The sequence below is a fragment of the Ranitomeya variabilis genome, chromosome 5, assembly GCF_051348905.1.
Source record: "Ranitomeya variabilis isolate aRanVar5 chromosome 5, aRanVar5.hap1, whole genome shotgun sequence".
Lineage (NCBI taxonomy): Eukaryota > Metazoa > Chordata > Amphibia > Anura > Dendrobatidae > Ranitomeya > Ranitomeya variabilis.
Window position 1 is genome coordinate 123,435,905 of NC_135236.1, and position 19,027 is coordinate 123,454,931.

Sequence of the window (19,027 nt, forward strand, 5' to 3'; positions counted from 1 at the left end):
ACAATAATAACCGATTTGTTCCGTTCTTCTTTGAATTAGCTCTGCCATCATGTATCTCGGTCAATTCTCTCTTAGCTGCACCGAGCTACAATTGGAGGCACTAGTACGGCTCTGCACTGGTAATGCCATGTTTGGACCAGTCAGTGGATGGACAGAAGACATATTTCTTGAGATTGGATCTGTTGCTGGTGAGAAGCATTTCCATAATAGTAATTTTAATAATAATTTTATTTCTATAGTACCAACATATTTCAATGTTCACTTTACAAGTCGGAGGGTGCACGTACAAAAAAACACAGACATTACAGAGTAACAGTTCAAACAAGAGGAGTGCGGGCCCTGCTCACAAGAGCTTACAATCCATAAGGAAGTAGGGGTAACACAAAAGGTAAAAAGTGCTTGTAGTGTATGGTCCAGAAATCATTAGAATAAATAAGAGTATTAAAGTAGAGCTGCCTGAACCTAAGACTGTATGTGTATATGTCCAGACACAAAGTGCTTCTGAGTGAATGGAAAGTGTGGGAACTAATGATAAAAGGGACCAAACTCTGAGGAACATCCAGGAAGGGAGAACAGGGAATGGTTAGATTAAACCCCTTCACAACATATGACGTATATTTACGTCATATGTCGTGTCCCTGACTTTGAAGTGGGCTCCGACGCTGAGCCCGCATCTTTCCGCGCCCATGACAGCTGATTTAACCAGATGTCATGTGCCTTTAACAGCCGTGGGTGGAGTGATGCTCCACCTGTGGATGTTAACCTGTGGAATCCCTCTGTCAATCTCTGGCAGCGGATTCAACACGAGCCTCCTGTAAGCGCGCCATTACATGCTCCTATCGCGTGGCACTGATGGGTTGTCATGATAGTCGGGTTCTGCTGAACACCCCCGTGTCTGTCATCACGATCCTCCTGTAAATGTCAGCCCATAGCCGGTGTTCAAAGGAGATCATAATTTCTGCTATACATAGCAGTGCTGAAGTTATAGCTCTTGAAAGAAGGGGAGGAAAAAACTAAATTGAAAAAATGGAACAGGAATGAAGAGATTAATTAGGTGAGATAACAAGCCAGACTAGAGAGAAATGCTTTTTAGGGCAGACTTTCACACATAACGATATCGTTAACGATATCGTTGCAACATCACGCTTTTGGTGACTTGGCAACGATCCCGCTAACGATCTCGTTATGTGTGACAGCGACCAACGATCAGGCCCCTGCTGGGAGATCGTTGGTCGTTGGGGAATAATCAGGACCATTTTTTGGTCGCTGATCACCCGCTGTCATCGCTGGATCGGCGTGTGTGATGCCGATCCAGCGATGTGTTCACTTGTAACCAGGGTAAATATCGGGTTACTAAGCGCAGGGCCGCGCTTAGTAACCCGATATTTACCCTGGTTACCATTGTAAAAGTTAAAAAAAAAACAGTACATACTCACATTCTGATGTCTGTCACGTCCCCCGGTGTCCACAGGGTTAAAACTGCTTTCGGAAAGAGCGTTGCTAATGCACGCGCTGCTGCCGAGAGTTTCCCTGCACTGACTGTGTCAGCGCCGGCCGTAAAGCAGAGCACAGCGGTGACGTCACCGCTGTTACTGCCGGCGCTGACACATTCAGTGCAGGGAAGCTCTCGGCAGCAGCGCGTGCATTAGCAACGCTCTTGCCGAAAGCAGTTTTAACCCTGTGGACGCCGGGGGACGTGACAGACATCAGAATGTGAGTATGTAGTGTTTTTTTTTTTTTTACTTTTACAATGGTAACCAGGGTAAATATCGGGTTACTAAGCGCGGCCTGTTGTGAACTCTGTTTTCGGGCTCCCTCTTGTGGTCACAGGTGGTATTGCATGAGTTTTATTTTTGGGCTCCCCCTGGTGGCTTTGTTTGTTATCTTGCGGGTCTGTGGCTGGATCAGCTGCCTCGTTATTCTCTAGGGAGGTTCCTATTTAGCTCTGCTTCACCTCCACTTGTTGCCGGCTGTCGATGTATTCAGTGCTATTCTGATTACTCCTGACTATCTTGGTTTTCTGTCTCTTCATGAGAAGCTAAGTTCTGTTTGATTATTTTTTGCTCATCTGTCTGCAATATGATTTCTGTTTATGATGAGTTTAGTCCAGCTTGCTAATATGTGATTTCTTGCTGCTGGTAAGCTCTGGGGTACGGAGTTGCTTCCCCCGCACCGTTAGTTGGTGCGGGGGCTCGAGCAATCTCTGCGTGGATATTTTGAATAGGGTTTTTCATTGACCGCACAGTTCTCTTCCTATTTTCTGCTATCTAGTGTTAGTGGGCCTCATTTGCTAAATCTATTTCATCTCTGTGTATGTGCTTTCCCCTTAACTCACCGTTAATATTTGTGGGGGGCTTTTCTATATCTTTGGGGTCATTTCTCTGAGGCAAGTGAGGACTTACTTTCTCTCTAGGAATAGTCAGTTTCTCAGGCCGTGACGAGACGTCTAGGATTTCCAGGTTACGTTCCACGGCTGCCTATAGTTGTTTGCGGATAGGATCAGGTTGCGGTCAATTCAGTTACCACTTCCCCAGAGCTAGTCGTCGGTTCAGTTTCTTAGCTAGTCCGATTTGCGATCCTTGCCACTAGGATCATAACAGCGGCCCTGCACTTAGTAACCCGATGTTTACCCTGGTTACCCGGGTGCTGCAGGGGGACTTCGGCATCATTGAAGACAGTTTCAACGATGCCGAAGTCGTTCCCCTGATCGTTGGTCGCTGGAGAGAGCTGTCTGTGTGACAGCTCCCCAGTGACCACACAACGACTTTCCAACGATCACGGCCAGGTCGTATCGCTGGTCGTGATCGTTGGTAAGTCGTTTCGTGTGACTTAGGCTTTAGAGTCACCATTGTTTGAAGTTTTATTTCATAAATCAATAATACACATGAAAATAAGCAACTTTGTAAGATATCCTATCAGAGGAGTCTGTTTCTTTCTCCTCGTAGACTGATCATTACTTTTTAAAAACTCTCAATTCACAGATAAAATTTGTATTCAGTAAAGACAGATTGTTACATTACTGAAATAGAAGATGACAGATACTACTGATAAAAGTCTATGTAGATAGGAGGCAGGAGCTCTGCCCCTAGTCCCACTCCCTGTTCTACATAGAACTTTATAAGAACCAACTGCCATCTCCTGTCTCAGTTATGTGAATACCTGTCTTCATTGAATACAGATTTTAAGAATGAATGAACAGTACTGGTGGAGAAAGAAGCAGATTTTTCTGATAAGTTACAAAGTTGCTTATTTTAATTGCTTATTGATTTATTAACCCCTTTAACCCCCCCCCCAAGCTTGTTTTCACCTTTATGACCAGGCCAAATTTTACAATTCTGACCAGTGTCACTTTATGTGGTAATAACTCTGGTACGCCTCAATGAATCCCACTGAATCTGAGATTGTGGTTTTTTTCGTGACAAATTGTACTTCATGATAGTGGTAAAACTCCTTCTATATGATGTGTTTATTTATGAAAAAAATGGAAATTTGGCAAAAATGTTTTAATTTTCAAACTTTTAATATTTATGCCCTTAAATGACAGCATTTTGTCACACAAAATACCGTAGTTAATACATATCATTTCCATACATCTACTTTACATCAGCAAAATTTTGGAAACATAATTTTTTGTTTGTTAGGAAGTTATAAGGGTTAAAAGGTGACCAGTGATTTCTCATTTTTCCAACAAAATGTAGATTTTTTTTTTTTTTTAGGGAGCACAACACATTTGAAGCGACTTTGTGGGGCCCATATGACAGAAAATACTCAAAATTAACACCATTCTTAAAACTGCACCCCTCAAGGTGTTAAAACCCACATTCAAGAAGTTCATTAACTTTTCAGGTGCTTCACTGGAATTAACGAAATGTAGAAGGAAAAATGAACATTTAACTTTTTCCACAAAATTTTTACTTTAGATGCATTTTTTTTTTATTTTCGCAAGGGTAACAAGAAAAAATGGACCCCAAAATTTGTTGAGCAATTTCTCCTGAGCATGCTGATACCCCATATGTGGGGGATAAGCACCGTTAAGATATGCAGCACAGCTCGGAAGGAAAAGAGCACCATTTGACTTTTTGAATGTAACATTTTCTAGAATAATTAACGGACACCATTTCGCATTTGGAGTTCCCCTGATGTATCTAAACAGTGGAAACCGCCCACAAGTGACACCATTTGGAAACTAGAACCCTCACAGAACTTATCTAGATGTGTGGTGAACACCTTGAGCCCCTAGATGATACATAGACGTTTATAACATTTAGCCTTGAAAATAATAAAAAAAAATAATTCTTACAAAAATGTTATTTTAGCCCCAAATTTTGTATTTTCACAAGGGTAACAGGAAAAAATGGAACCCAAAATTTGTTGTGCAATTTCGCCTGAGTATGCATATGCCCCATATGAGAGGGTAAACTACTGTTTGGGTGCACGGCAGGGCTAAGAAAAGAAAAAAAGTGACGTTTTGGAATGAAGACTTTGATGAAATTGTTTGCAGGTGTCATGTCTCGTTTGGAGAACCTATCATGTGCCTAAACAGTGGAAACCTTCCACAAGTGACCCCATTTTGTAAACTAGACCTCTCAAAGAATTTATCAAGATATGTGGTGAGCACCTTCAACCCTCAGGTTATTCACAGTATTTTACAATGTTCATCTATGAAAATGAAAAAAAATTTTTTTCACACAAAAATGTCTCCTGAGTACGCTGATACCCCATATGTGGGGGAAAACTACTTTTGAGGCGCAGTGCAAAGCTCAGAAGGGTAGAAATGCCATAATGGAGTTCAGATTTTGCTGGACTGGTTTGAGGGGACCATGTCACATTGACAGAGCCCCTGAGATGCCAGAACAGCAGAAACCCTCCCATAAGAGACCCCATTGTACAAACTACACCTCTCATTAAGTTCATCTAAGGGTGCACTGATAATATTAACACCACAGGTGTGTCACAGAATTTTATACCATTGGGCAATGAACAAAAAAAATTACATTTGTACCCCCAAAATTTGATTTTAGAGACAGATTTTGCATTTTCACACTGGGAAATGAGTAAATATGGCACCAAAATTTGTTCCAGAATTTCTGCTGAATGTGGAAATACTCCATATGTGGCTGTATAGTACTGCTTAGCCATATGGCGAGACTCGGGAGGGACGGAGCACTATTTGCCTCCTTGAGCTCAGATTTTCCTAGAATAGTTTGCGGACTCCATATACAGAGCTAGAAGAGCATAATCCCCCTTCAGGCAGCGCCGGACTGGCCATCTGGCATTTCTGGCAAATGCCAGAAAGGCCGGTCCCTCTAATGGGCCGCTCGATCACCTCCAATCCCTCTTCAGCGTGCACGTCAGGCAGCATTATCTTGCCTTGCAAACACAATCACGCTGCACTAATGAAACCAGCAGGACCAGGGGGGCGGCGCGCTGTGTTCTGTGCTGCCCCTTGGCCCTGCTGATTTCAATTCTCGAGCGCGATCGTGTACACAAGCAGGAGCGGCTGTGCAGGTCTGCCCCATGCAGAAGTTTTAGGCCTCCCGACACTGTACTGTACCATAGCGTTGTATAAGTGCCGTCCCAGGCATCCCAGCATTGCAAACACACCGCATGATGTGAGGGTGGACGTCACCTGCGAGCCCACTGGGCTGAGAGGAGCTTCTGTGATCAGGTCAGCAGAGCAGGGGGCCGGGGCAGGAGGTCTCTGGCAAGGTCGGATCTTGCCATCTTGGTGGTGTCTGCAGTCACACTGAGGCAGGGGAGATGATTTATTGCCCAGCTTGAACCTTGAAACAGATCGTCTCACCCCTGTCAGTGAGGTCATGGGCTCCAGCATTGCCCGATCTGTGTGTAAGGGTACTGTCACACAGTACCATTTTGATCGCTACGACGGTACGATTCGTGACGTTCTAGCGATATCGTTACGATATCGCAGTGTCTGACACGCAGCAGCGATCAGGGATCCTGCTGAGAATCGTACGTCGTAGCAGATCGTGTGGAACTTTCTTTCGTCGCTTGATCACCCGCTGACATCGCTGGATCGTTGTGTGTGACAGCGATCCAGCGATGTGTTCGCTTGTAACCAGGGTAAACATCGGGTAACTAAGCGCAGGGCCGCGCTTAGTAACCCGATGTTTACCGTGGTTACCAGCGTAAACGTAAAAAAACAAACAGTACATACTTACATTCCGGTGTCTGTCCTCCAGCGTCTCAGCTTCTCTCCACTGTGTGAGCGTCTGCCAGCCGGAAAGCACAGCGGTGACGTCTGACGTCACCGCTGTGCTTGCCGGCTATGGCGCTTACACAGTGGAGAGAAGCAGAACACCGGGGACAGACACCGGAATGTAAGTATGTACTGTTTGTTTTTTTATTACTTTTACGCTGGTAACCACTGTAAACATCGGGTTACTAAGCGCGGCCCTGCGCTTAGTTACCCGATGTTTACCCTGGTTACCGGGGACTTCGGCATCGCTCCAGCGCCGTGATTGCAACGTGTGACCGCAGTCTACGACGCTGGAGCGATATTCATACGATCGCTGCGACGTCACGGATCGTGCCGTCGTAGCGATCAAAATGGTACTGTGTGACAGTACCCTAAGATCCAGCTGCAGCAATAACTCACAGCAGACAGCTGTATACAGGATCATAGCTGACTGCTCCTGAGCCTGGCTGAAGGACATCATACACTGCATATAATATATAGAGACTCCATATATTATATTATGTATGTCCTGTAGCCGGTCCAGGAATGATCAGTGCATATCCAATGCACATGGCACACACAGTGTATGGGAGAATATGTCACTCCTATATCCTATACTGTATGCACAGGCATCTGATCTTATTTACAGGGTAATATGTGATGTTATAAGATCTGATGTCTATATGCATAGTGTAATATATAGCATGACACATTACCCTGTATATAACATCCGATATATTAGGGATATAATATTATGTATGCACAGACATCGGATGTTATATACATCGAAATATGTGAATGGTGTAATATCTGATGTCTGTAGCCACAGTATACAGTAGTGTAGCTACAGGGGGCAGGCAGAGTGGACGGTTACCCTGGGTCCCCAGCTCAGGGGGGCTCACCCAGAGCTACACTGCCCTTAATTAATCAGCATGTATAATGCGCATATACAGTTAAGCCCTGCTGTAGATCTCCCTGTACCACTCTCTGTTCTGTAGACCACAGATCGCTTTTTGCTTCAGGTCTACAGAACAACGCACACTGAGGACGTCAGAATCCTGGAGCGTTGCCATCATTGCACTGCGCTGGGACTCTGACTTTTGGTGCGGAAGACGGCGCTATGCAGCTCGTTGCCTTGTCCCTGGACTTGTCAGGATCCTGGGTTAGAGAAGTATATGATTTTTTTTTTAATTAAAACTTGTGGTGTGATGTGGGGGCATCATAAACAATGGGGGAACCTTATACGTAGTGTGAGGGAACTCAAAACTGTGTGGGGGCCCTCATACACTTTAGGGACTATTTCAGCAGCCATTATATAACTTGGGGACTAATGCAGGGGCCATTATATAGCTTGGGGACTAATGCAGGGGCCATTATACAGTTTGCAAGCTAATGTGAGAGGGCATTATATAGTTTGGGGACTAATTTGGGGGCCATTATACAGTTTGGGAGCTAATATGCAGTGGTCATTATACAGATTAGGAGCTAATATGGGGGGCATTGTACAGTTTCGGGACTAATGCTGGGACCATTATACAATTTGGGAACTAATGTCGCGGAGCATTATACTGTACAGTTTGGAAGCTAATGTTGGGGACCATTATACAGTTTGGGTACTAATGCGGGAGCCATTATATAGTCAGAGGGCTACTGTGGTATTCATTATTCAGTATTTTGGAGGAGCAGTTGAGACATCATGCTATGTGTAGGGAAGCTGTGGGCCCACCATACTATGTATTGGGAAGCTGTGGGCCCACCATACTGTGTATTGGGAAGCTGCGGAATCACCATATTGTGTATTGGGAAGCTGTGGACCCACCATACTGTGAATGAGGAACTGTCGGACCTCCATATTATGTATAGAGGAGAGGTGGGACCATCATACTGTGTACAGTGGAGCTCTGGGACCACCATACTGTGTATAGTGGAGCTGTGGAACCAACATACTGTGTATAGTGGAGGTATGGAACCACCGTACTGTGTATAGTGGAGCTGTGGTACCACCGTACTGTGTATAGTGGAGCTGTGGTACAACCGTACTGTGTAAAGTGGAGCTGTGGTACCACCGTACTGTGTATAGTGGAGCTGTGGAACCACCGTACTGTGTATAGTGGAGCTGTGGAACCACCATACTGTGTATAGTGGAGCTGTTGGCCTACCATATTGTGTATAGGGAAGCTGTGGGATCACCATACTGTGTATAGGGAAGCTGTGGATCCACCATACTGTGAATGGGGAGCTGTCGGACCTCCATATTGTGTATAGAGGAGAGGTGGGACCATCATACTGTGTATAGTGGAGCTCTGGGACCACCATACTGTATACAGTGGAGCTGTGGAACCACCGTACTGTGTATAATGGAGTTGTGGGCCCACCGTACTGTGTATAGTGGAGCTGTGGAACCACCGTACTGTGTATAGTGGAGCTGTGGAACCACTGTACTGTGATTGGGGAGCTGTCGGACCACCATATTGTGTATAGCGGAGATGGGGGACCATCATACTGTTTATAGTGGAGCTGTGGGCCCATCATACTGAGTAGAGGGCAGTGGTGGGAACATCATATTGTGTATAATGGAACTGTGAGTGTATTATACTGTATATAGGGGAGCAGTCTGCCCGTCATAATGTATATAGAGGAGTTGTACATTGGGGACTCAGGGAACATTAGTAGATGTTAAGTGGGCACTTAAGAAGCATATTTGTTATAGGGGCACTCAGAGTACAATGACCATCATACGTGCACATGGGGCATTATTACTTTCCAGGGGAAAAATATGGACACTGTTTTCTAGTGCATTTCCACAACGTATTAATATTAGTATTAATATTTTCTAGGGGGCAATTTTACCATCTAGAAGGAACAAAGGAGGCATTATTATGTGGAGCAGTAAGAGGAGCACTGTTATTGCACCACACAGCAGGTGCAGTAATATGGACACGGCAGCGGCTCAGTACTGGGGTATGAGCAGGATGCAGCGCTTGAGTCCTGGGTTCAAATCAAGAGCAACAAATACGACTGAGCTGTAATACTGCGCACAGCTGTGACTATCTTTATTTTATTTTTTTTTTTGCGCTAACATATTCCACAGCGCTTTACAATTTTGCACACATTATCACTGTCCCTATCAGTATGTCTTTTGAATGTGGGAGGAAGCCGGAGTACCCGGAGGAAACCCACGCAAACACGGAGAGAACATACAAACTATTTGCAGATGTTGTCCTGAGTGGGATTAGAACCCAGGACTCCAGCGCTGCAAGGCAGCAGTGCTAACCACTGCGCCACCGTGCTGCCCATAACTATATGTTATATACAATAGTTGTGTTACATGCACCTTACTTCTTGAAACATACAGGTGCACAAACATATTACAAACTCTCCACATGACAAGTGGACCTGTGCACCTTCACATGCCAGGGCTGAATTTTAGTCCCAGTCTCGCCCTGCCTTCAAGTGAAGCCATTTTGGAAATTATACCCTTTTGGGAATTTATCTACAGGTGTAGTGACTCCATGAGTGTTTTCCAGAAACAAGAAGCAGTGGATGTTGCTGAGTGAAAATTGCAAACTGCTAATGTAGTGACAAGTACGTTGTAGTCACCAGTACTTTGTAGTGACCAGTTCGTTGTGGTGACCAGCTCATGCTTCTGGAGACATGCACCCGTAAATTAGGCGGGCTCTTATTGCTACAGAAATACCAAACATGTGGATGCTAAATATGGTTTAGGCACACTGGCGCTCAGAAGGGAGGGGGGCATTTGGATTTTGGAGTGCAGAATTTGCTGGATTTCTTTTGGGGTGAGAGGAGCTTTTTCGCTTATCCAGAGCCGTTGTACTAACAGTAACGTGGAAGCCCCTATATTTCCATTAACAGATAACGGACCTGAGTGGGGACTTGCTTTATTTGTAGATTGATTTGAAGCTTTTATTGGGAACATTTTATGTAACATTTTGGGAGTCAGATTTATCCTGCACGCTACGCTGAATACTTACATTGGGGTTTCCATGTAAATCTCCAAGTGACGTTATTCAGATGAAACCCCTGAGGGATCCATTCATTATAATGAAGCAGCAGAGTTATTCTGGACCTCATCTGGCCTCTGTTGGCTGACTGCACTTTTATGCACACCTAAATAGACGGACACCCCTGGATCATAGGCTAGATGGCATCCACAGTGTCTCTATCTGCCTCATTATAGGGATTCCTTCTGAATCGCATATTTCAGAGATTTACACAGAAACCCTGGTGTAAGCGCTCAGCGAAGAGCACAGGATAAATGTGCGCTGAGCCTTATTGCGATCTTTAGGAGGCAGAATGAACAAATCAACAGCAGGTAAACAATTGGTTTTATGTATTCTTTGCACCGTTCCTCTCACAGTATAAGTGATAAGACCACTTTATTATTTGGTTTGGTGCAATTACAGTGATACCAGATTTATACTTTTTTTATGTTTGGTTGCTGTCACACACTAAAAGACGCTTTTTTTTTGCAAACACTAGTTTTTGAATCGCCATATTTTCACAGCTATAATCTTTCCATATATCTGCCGAAAGAGTCATGTGAATGCTTGCTTTTTGCGGGACGAGTTGATGTTTTTATTGGTACAATTTTCGGGCACATGATGGTTTTTTTTAATGCCGTTCCGCATGTGGCAAAATTGATAAAGCAGCTTTATTCTTTGGGTCAGCAGCAATACCACGTTTATATATTTTTTGTGTGTTTTTGTGCTTTTACGCAATAAGCACTTTTTAATTTTTCTGCTGATGGAGCAGTATGGTGGCTTGTTTTTTTGCGGGACAAGATGACGTTTTCAGTGGTACATTATTATTTACATTCGTCTTTTTGATCCCGTTTTATTCTACTTTTTGCTTGGCGATATGATGAAAAGCATAATTTTTTGCCTCATTTTTTATTTGTATTTTTTTAATGGTATTCATTAAAGGAGTTAACTGGTGGGACAGTTTTACAAGTTGGATTGTTCCGGAAGTGGCGATACCAAATGTGTACTTTTTTGTTTGTTATAATAATATAATAATAATAATAATTTTATTTATATAGCGCCAACATATTCCGCAGCGCTTTACAACTTATAGAGGGGACTTATACAGACAACAGACATTACAGCATAACAGAAATCACAGTTCAAAACAGATACCAGGAGGAATGAGGGCCCTGCTGCTCGCAAGCTTACAATCTATGAGGAAAAGGGGAGACACAAGAGGTGGATGGTAACAATTGCTTTAGTTATTTGGACCAGCCATAGTGTAAGGCTCGGGTGTTCATGTAAAGCTGCATGAACCAGTTAACTGCCTAAGTATGTAACAGTACAGACACAGAGGCTATTAACTGCATAAAGTGTATGAGAACATGATGGAGGAACGTGATTATGTTGTTGTTTTTTATTAATAGGCCACACAGGGATAATTAGGTTAATGCGTTGAGGCGGTAGGCCAATCTGAACAAATGAGTTTTTAGTGCACGCTTAAAACTGTGGGGATTGGGGATTAATTGTATTAACCTAGGTAGTGCATTCCAAAGAATCGGCGCCGCACGTGTAAAGTCTTGGAGACGGGAGTGGGAGGTTCTGATTATTGAGGATGCTAACCTGAGGTCATTAGCAGAGCGGAGGGCACGGGTAGGTTGGTAGACTGAGACCAGAGAGGAGATGTAGGGTGGTGCTGAGCCATGGAGTGCTTTGTGGATGAGGGTAGTAGTTTTGTACTGGATTCTGGATTGGATGGGTAGCCAGTGTAATGACTGGCACAAGGTAGAGGCATCGGTGTAACGGTTGGCGAGGAATATGATCCTGGCAGCAGCATTCAGGACAGATTGGAGCGGGGAGAGTCTGGTAAAAGGTAGGCCAATTAGTAGAGAGTTACAATAGTCCAGACGAGAATGAATAAGTGAGACAGTAAGAGTTTTTGCAGAGTCGAAAGTAAGAAAAGGGCGAATTCTGGAAATGTTTTTGAGATGCAGATAAGAAGAGCGAGCCAGTGATCGGATGTGGGGGGTGAATGAAAGCTCGGAATCAAGGATGACTCCAAGGCAGCGGGCATGTTGCTTTGGAGTAATGGTGGAACCGCACACAGAGATGGCAATGTCGGGCAAAGGTAGGTTTGTAGAGGGAGAGAACACGAGGAGTTCAGTTTTTGACAGGTTCAGTTTCAGATAGAGGGAGGACATGATGTTAGAGACAGCGGTAAGACAATCACTGGTGTTTTCTAAAAAGGTCGGCGTGATAACAGGAGAAGAGGTATATAATTGGGTGTCGTCAGCATAGAGATGGTACTGGAAACCAAATCTACTGATTGTTTGTCCAATAGGGGCAGTATACAAAGAGAAGAGGAGGGGGCCTAGGACTGATCCTTGAGGAACCCCAACAGTAAGGGGAAGGTGAGAGGAGGAGGAACCAGCAAAACAAACAGTGAAGGATCGGCCAGAGAGATAGGAGGAGAACCAAGAGAGAACGGTGTCCTTGAGGCCGATGGAGCGGAGCATAGTGAGGAGGAGCTGATGATCCACAGTGTCGAATGCTGCGGAGAGATCCAAGAGAATTAGCATGGAATAGTGACCATTAGATTTAGCTGTTAGTAGGTCATTAGAGACTTTAGTGAGGGCAGTTTCAGTAGAGTGTAAAGAGCGGAAACCAGATTGAAGAGGGTCGAGAAGAGAATTATCTGAGAGATAGCGGGTAAGACGGGAGTGGACCAGGCGTTCCAGGAGTTTAGAGATGAAGGGAAGATTAGAGACAGGTCTATAATTAGCGGCACAATTTTGATCGAGGGAGGGCTTTTTAAGTAGTGGATGTATGATGGCATGCTTAAATGAGGAGGGAAAAATACCGGAAGTGAGGGAAAGGTTGAATATTTTTGTTAGGTGAGAGGTGACAGCCGGGGAAAGGGACTGGAGGAGATGCGACGGAATGGGGTCGCTGGTGCAAGTGGTCGGGCGAGAAGATGCAAGGAGCCTGCTTACTTCTTCTTCTGTAACTGGTTCAAAGTCAGAGAGTGAACTAGATGCAGTGGGGGAGGGAGGACAGTGCTTGGTATGAAGAGATTGGGAAATGATTTCCTGTCGAATGTGGTCAATTTTTTCTTTGAAGTAATTGGCCAGATCGTCAGCGTGGAGATCTGTGGTTGGGGCCTGCTCTCTTGGGTTGAGTAGGGACCGGAAAGTGTCAAAGAGACGTTTAGGGTTATTGGACAGCGAGGTGATGAGGGTGTTGAAATAGGTTTGTTTGGAGAGGTGAAGGGCAGAGTTGTATGTTTTTAACATGAACTTATAATGGATGAAATCTTCGGGCAGATTAGATTTTCTCCACAGACGTTCGGCGCACCTGGAGCACCGCTGCAGGAAACGTGTTTGCAGCGTGTGCCACGGTTGTCGCCGTCTGTGCCGAGTTGTTCTATGTATAGGAGGTGCAGCTTCTTCCAGGGCACTTTGCAGGGTTTCATTGTAATGCTTCAGAGCAGAATCAGGACAAGAGATGGAGGAGATTGGGGCCAATGAAGACTGCAAGTTCTTCATAAGTTTCTGGGTGTTAATGGCCTGTATGTTTCTATAAGTGTGGAAAGTGGGGATGACCTGAGCGGGATGGCAGTTCTTGATAGAGAATGAAAGAAGGTTGTGGTCAGAGAGCGGGAGAGGGGAGTTTGTGAAATCATCCAGTGAGCAAAGCCGGGAGAAGACCAAATCAAGGGAGTTTCCATCATCATGTGTTGGAGAGTTAGTATGCTGCGAGAGGCCGAAAGAGGAGGTTAGAGATAAAAGGTGAGAAGCAGATGGGGAGAGGGGAGAAGCAATTGGGATATTGAAATCACCCATGATGAGGGTGGGGGTGTCATAAGAGAGAAAGTGTGGAAGCCAGGTGGCAAAATGATCCAGGAACTGGTGAGAGGGGCCGGGAGGACGATACACCACCGCCACTCGCATGGAGAAGGGGACGTAGAATCTGACAGCATGGACCTCAAAGGAAGGGAATACAAGTGAGGGTACTTGGGGGATAACTTGGAAGGTACATTTGGGTGAAAGGAGCAGACCAACGCCTCCACCTGCTCTGTTGTCTGATCTTGGGGTATGAGAAAAGTGTAGTCCACCAAATGAGAGAGCAGCAGCAGCGGTGGTGTCTGACTGCTGGATCCAGGTTTCAGTAAGAGCCAGGAGATTAAGAGAGTTAGAAAGGAAGAAGTCATGAATGAAGGAGAGTTTATTACACACAGAGCGAGAATTCCAAAGAGCACAATTGAAAGAGACAGAAGGCATGCATGGAATATTAATAAGGTTAGAGGGGTTTCTGGGTGTAGCAGTTGGGAGGTTTGACTGGCTATAACATGGGGGGCCGGGGTTCGGAGAGATGTCTCCAGCAACTAGGAGAAGGAGGATAGAAAGAGTGAGCAGATGGTTAAGTGATTTGTGAGAGCGTCTCTTGTGTTGGATGGTGGGACTGAATGGATCTGTACTGTTAAGCAATGTGAACAGAGCATGAGTGCTATACATAGGAGAGGCAAGGACAGAGGGGCCGATATGGATGGAGTGTAAAGAGTTGATGCAAGGGCAGTGATTGTGTGTGAAAGCAGCAGCCATGATATAGATTATACAAATACATATGGTGAGTATTTGCTGTGTGCCAACTGAATAGGGAATAGATTTTGATTGTCTTACCTGTCTCCTGCCCTGTCTAACTGCCATGTTATAACTGCTGAATACTTTGAAAAAAAAATGTACACGAAGAATAGTGCACGAATGCCCCCTGCATGAATGCTTCCCCAAGCTATATCTACATTTATAGGTGGCCAGCTCTTAGATCTCACTTTTTTTTTTTTTTTTGGTCTTCCCCCCTCTCGTTACCAATCAATCTAACTCAATTGAGACAGCAGGGCACAATAAATGTAGTGATCAGATAAACAAATGTCCAGGTCTACATGGATCATAAACCCCTTTGAAAAACAGTTATGCGAACTCTTGGCATAAGGACAAGCAGAAGAGAATTAAATATCTAGAAACAAAAACAATTGCATAACAAGCTGGCTAACAAATATAGATATAAGCAGGAATCAATGCCGAAGGTAGAAGGACTCTGATACCATTCAAGCTTGCTTGCTGTCAGGGAATGGAGCAATAGACATGCAGGATATTTCAGTTCAAAGAATGAATGATATGTTACCATTCAAGCTTGCTTGCTGTCAGGGAATGGAGCAATAGACATGCAGGATATTTCAGTTCAAAGAATGAATGATATGTTACCATTCAAGCTTGCTTGCTGTCAGGGAATGGAGCAATAGACATGCAGGATATTTCAGTTCAAAGAATGAATGATATGTTACCATTCAAGCTTGCTTGCTGTCAGGGAATGGAGCAATAGACATGCAGGATATTTCAGTTCAAAGAATGAATGATATGTTACCATTCAAGCTTGCTTGCTGTCAGGGAATGGAGCAATAGACATGCAGGATATTTCAGTTCAAAGAATGAATGATATGTTACCATTCAAGCTTGCTTGCTGTCAGGGAATGGAGCAATAGACATGCAGGATATTTCAGTTCAAAGAATGAATGATATGTTACCATTCAAGCTTGCTTGCTGTCAGGGAATGGAGCAATAGACATGCAGGATATTTCAGTTCAAAGAATGAATGATGTGTTACCATTCAAGCTTGCTTGCTGTCAGGGAATGGAGCAATAGACATGCAGGATATTTCAGTTCAAAGAATGAATGATATGTTACCTGTATGAAGAGAGAAGAGATGCTTGTTATATTCTGCCATGTTATAACTGCTGAATACTTAGAAAAAAAAGTACTTTGAAAAAAAAAAAAATGTACACGAAGAATAGTGCACGAATGCCCCCTGCATTTTTCATAAAAATATTTATTTATGGGTTCAATATATATGAAGTGTGCTAGAACCTGGTGACCCGGATGTTGTCATGAAGACATCGGGTCACCATGGCAACGATCGAGCCCCGCGATGATGCCGATCAGAGGGTAGAGGGGGCTCCCTCCTTCTGCCTGCCTTCTAAATGCTGTGATCACTATTGATCGCAGCATTTAGAGGATTAAAGTTCCGGGAGCGGTGCGGGCAGACTTTCCAGTACCAGGAAATATTATCTGCTTGCCAGTATGACAATGGGGCAATAACTTCACCTAAAGGAATTATGGTTTCACCATTATGTAAGTCTACGTTCACATTTGCGGTCTGCGCCGCAGCGTCGGGCGCTGCAGCGTCGCCGCATGCGTCATGCGCCCCTATATTTAACATGGGGGCGCATGGACATGCGTCGCACTTGCGTTTTGCGCCGCATGCGTCACTGCGGCGCACGCGTCCGGGCGCAGAGGACGCAGCAAGTTGCATTTTTGCTGCATCCAAAATCAATCAAAAAAAGGACGCATGCGGCGCAAAACGCAGCGTTGTGCATGCGTTTTGCTGCGTTTTTGTTTGCGTTGTGCGTTGCGGCGCCGACGCTGCGGCGCACAACGCAAATGTGAACGTAGCCATACAGAGGGGTTTCTTACTGTAAGAGCAGTCAGTGTTGGAGTCTTCCTGAAGAAGTTGTCAAGACATATATTCTTTGAAAGAGTTTAAACGAGGTTTAGATGGGTTTCATGAAAGTAATGTTACCAATGAAGTTGTGGTTAAATTTCTTTCCCTCAAGTGACAAATGTTGGGAGGATGGATTTCCAAATGTATAAATCAAATAGAAGGTTCCACCCTATGTTACTGCACACTGATGTATATGTCGTCTATAGGCTTCTATATTAAATTAACCCGACTTGGATTGCAATGCAATTGAGTAATTTTTCCAGTCTTTGCTCCTATGTTTCTTTATAGCTGGACTGCAAGATATCGAACTGTCTTCCCTGGTCCTAGAACAGATCCAAGGTCTTACACCTCTTGCAATATCACTCATCTTTCCTAAGAAGTTTGCAGTAAGTAGAATTCATTGATGCAGATGCCATGCAACTTAATTTGCCCAATTTTGAAAATAACATGTAACAAAATCGCTCCGTCTCTCCTCTTCATTCTTCCAGGTATCATTCTCTTCACAGCAATTACAACTGTTCTCTTGGTCCCAGGCCAAAGCAGTCACAGAGCAACAGAAGAAACTGCTGGACAATGAGCAGACAAAAGCTCTAACATTGGCTCTCATTGAAGATAGTGGAAATCAGACTTACAGAGGTATAAATGGGGATAGATGTGAACACATTAATGGGTGGAATTAGTTATTCGTAATAATAATAATAATAGTAATAATAAAGAATAATTTTATCAATAGTACTTCTCCAGATGTCTGGCAATTTGCTTGGGTCTTTAGTAGTGATGAGTGAACGTGCTGGGATAAGGCGTTATCAGACCATGCTCGGTTGGTAACCCAGTGACTTCGGTGTTTTTGATAACTATGTTCAAGTCCCCACAGCAGGATGTCTGTTTATCAGGCAATCCCCACATGTGTTGCGGCTGTCGAACAACCACGGGATATGCAGCCGCAGGGTCTCAGACATAATATTTGAGCCTGCTGAAGACACTAAGTTAGTACCTGAGCATGCTCATAAAACACCTTATCCCTCATGTTCACTCACCACATGTCTCCAGTATTCTCATTGACATGTTCATGATTTCCTGTCAATGGAATCACTAATCTTGAGGTTATCTAAAATTTCATTCCCTTTTTCAATTTCAGACGTCTCTTGTCTTTCCTAGTGATCAGTTGTTCATAAAACATACAGATGTAGCAGAGCTCGGACTAACACACAGAGCACACTATGCCGATATTGTAATGTGCCTATACCCTTTGTGTAGGTGATGCCCGTTTACTTTGTATGATGAGCTGACGCTCTATGTAAGAATTGTAGCCACCCTCGTGTCATTTTTCAAATTTTTTAAACCATTTATTACTATCTCTCTGGCATTTGCCACACCTCTATGCCATAGAAGTCTATACAGATTGAATGAATCTTCTGGATAAAATGTGATGGTGATATTCTTTGCTAAAAGCATTGCTTGTGAAGGAGAACAACTCCATAACATGGTCCGGTACGGAGGCATCATAAAGTGGCGCCATGACTTCTTATTATGCAACTGTACAGGCTTGACGTGCCACCTTACAGGTTAAAGGCACACAGAAATACTCAGCTCCAAGCTTTAGTTTGGTCCTTGTATCCGATACAAAAGAGCAGACATGATTTTGTAAAGGATCTACATGTTTTGTAGAAAATGTTTTGAAAATTCTTCACCACCTGCAAATTCTTTTCCTATTCTTCTTCCTTATTTCTCTCCTTTATTTCCCAGTTCCGATGTATAGTGCCACATTTCCATGCATCTTACATGCTTTTTCTCTTTTCAGCAGGGAAATCACAGGCGGGTCACTGCTCATACTGCGCTCCACTCCATCTCAGCGCTCTCCTTCCAGTTCTTCACGTGTTCTACATTGTGACACATACTGTTGTCTGCACACACGTACAATAACATACACTGTGCGTGCCTCCAATTCAAGGATTGGTCTCCTATAATATGAGATATGAAGAAGCCACAGACCAAAAATGACCACAGGAATTATCATTAGTATTTTTTTTTTTTTATAAAATAAGCCAAAATGAGTAATAAACTCCATCAGAAAATGTTACATTGAAGCTTCGGATTGGATTGTCCACTACTATATCCTGTGGGTCATATGTTATGTCACAGCTTGAACTCACCGGAGAGTCTTCTGGTTGGGACCATTTTACCTCTTAATTACTACTGGTATTGATATGTCAAACTTATATCTCAAATTGTTTTATTAATTTCAGCTTTTGGGCTCAGAAGTAACATTTGCAACGCAGCCAACATTCTT

General features: G+C 43.9%; 1 protein-coding gene across 1 annotated transcript in view; it reads left to right on the top strand.

Moving 5' to 3' along the window:
• LOC143775260 (uncharacterized) overlaps window positions 1–18,817 on the top strand; it is a 93,296-nt gene extending 74,479 nt beyond the window's left edge. Inside the window, exons 26-29 of the mRNA XM_077263178.1 lie at window positions 40–188; window positions 17,026–17,123; window positions 17,226–17,373; window positions 18,539–18,817. Coding sequence (XP_077119293.1) covers window positions 40–188; window positions 17,026–17,123; window positions 17,226–17,373; window positions 18,539–18,660 — 517 coding nt within the window. The 3' untranslated portion in view covers window positions 18,661–18,817. The remainder of the gene's footprint in view (window positions 1–39; window positions 189–17,025; window positions 17,124–17,225; window positions 17,374–18,538) is intronic.
• Window positions 18,818–19,027: the final 210 nt, after the last annotated feature.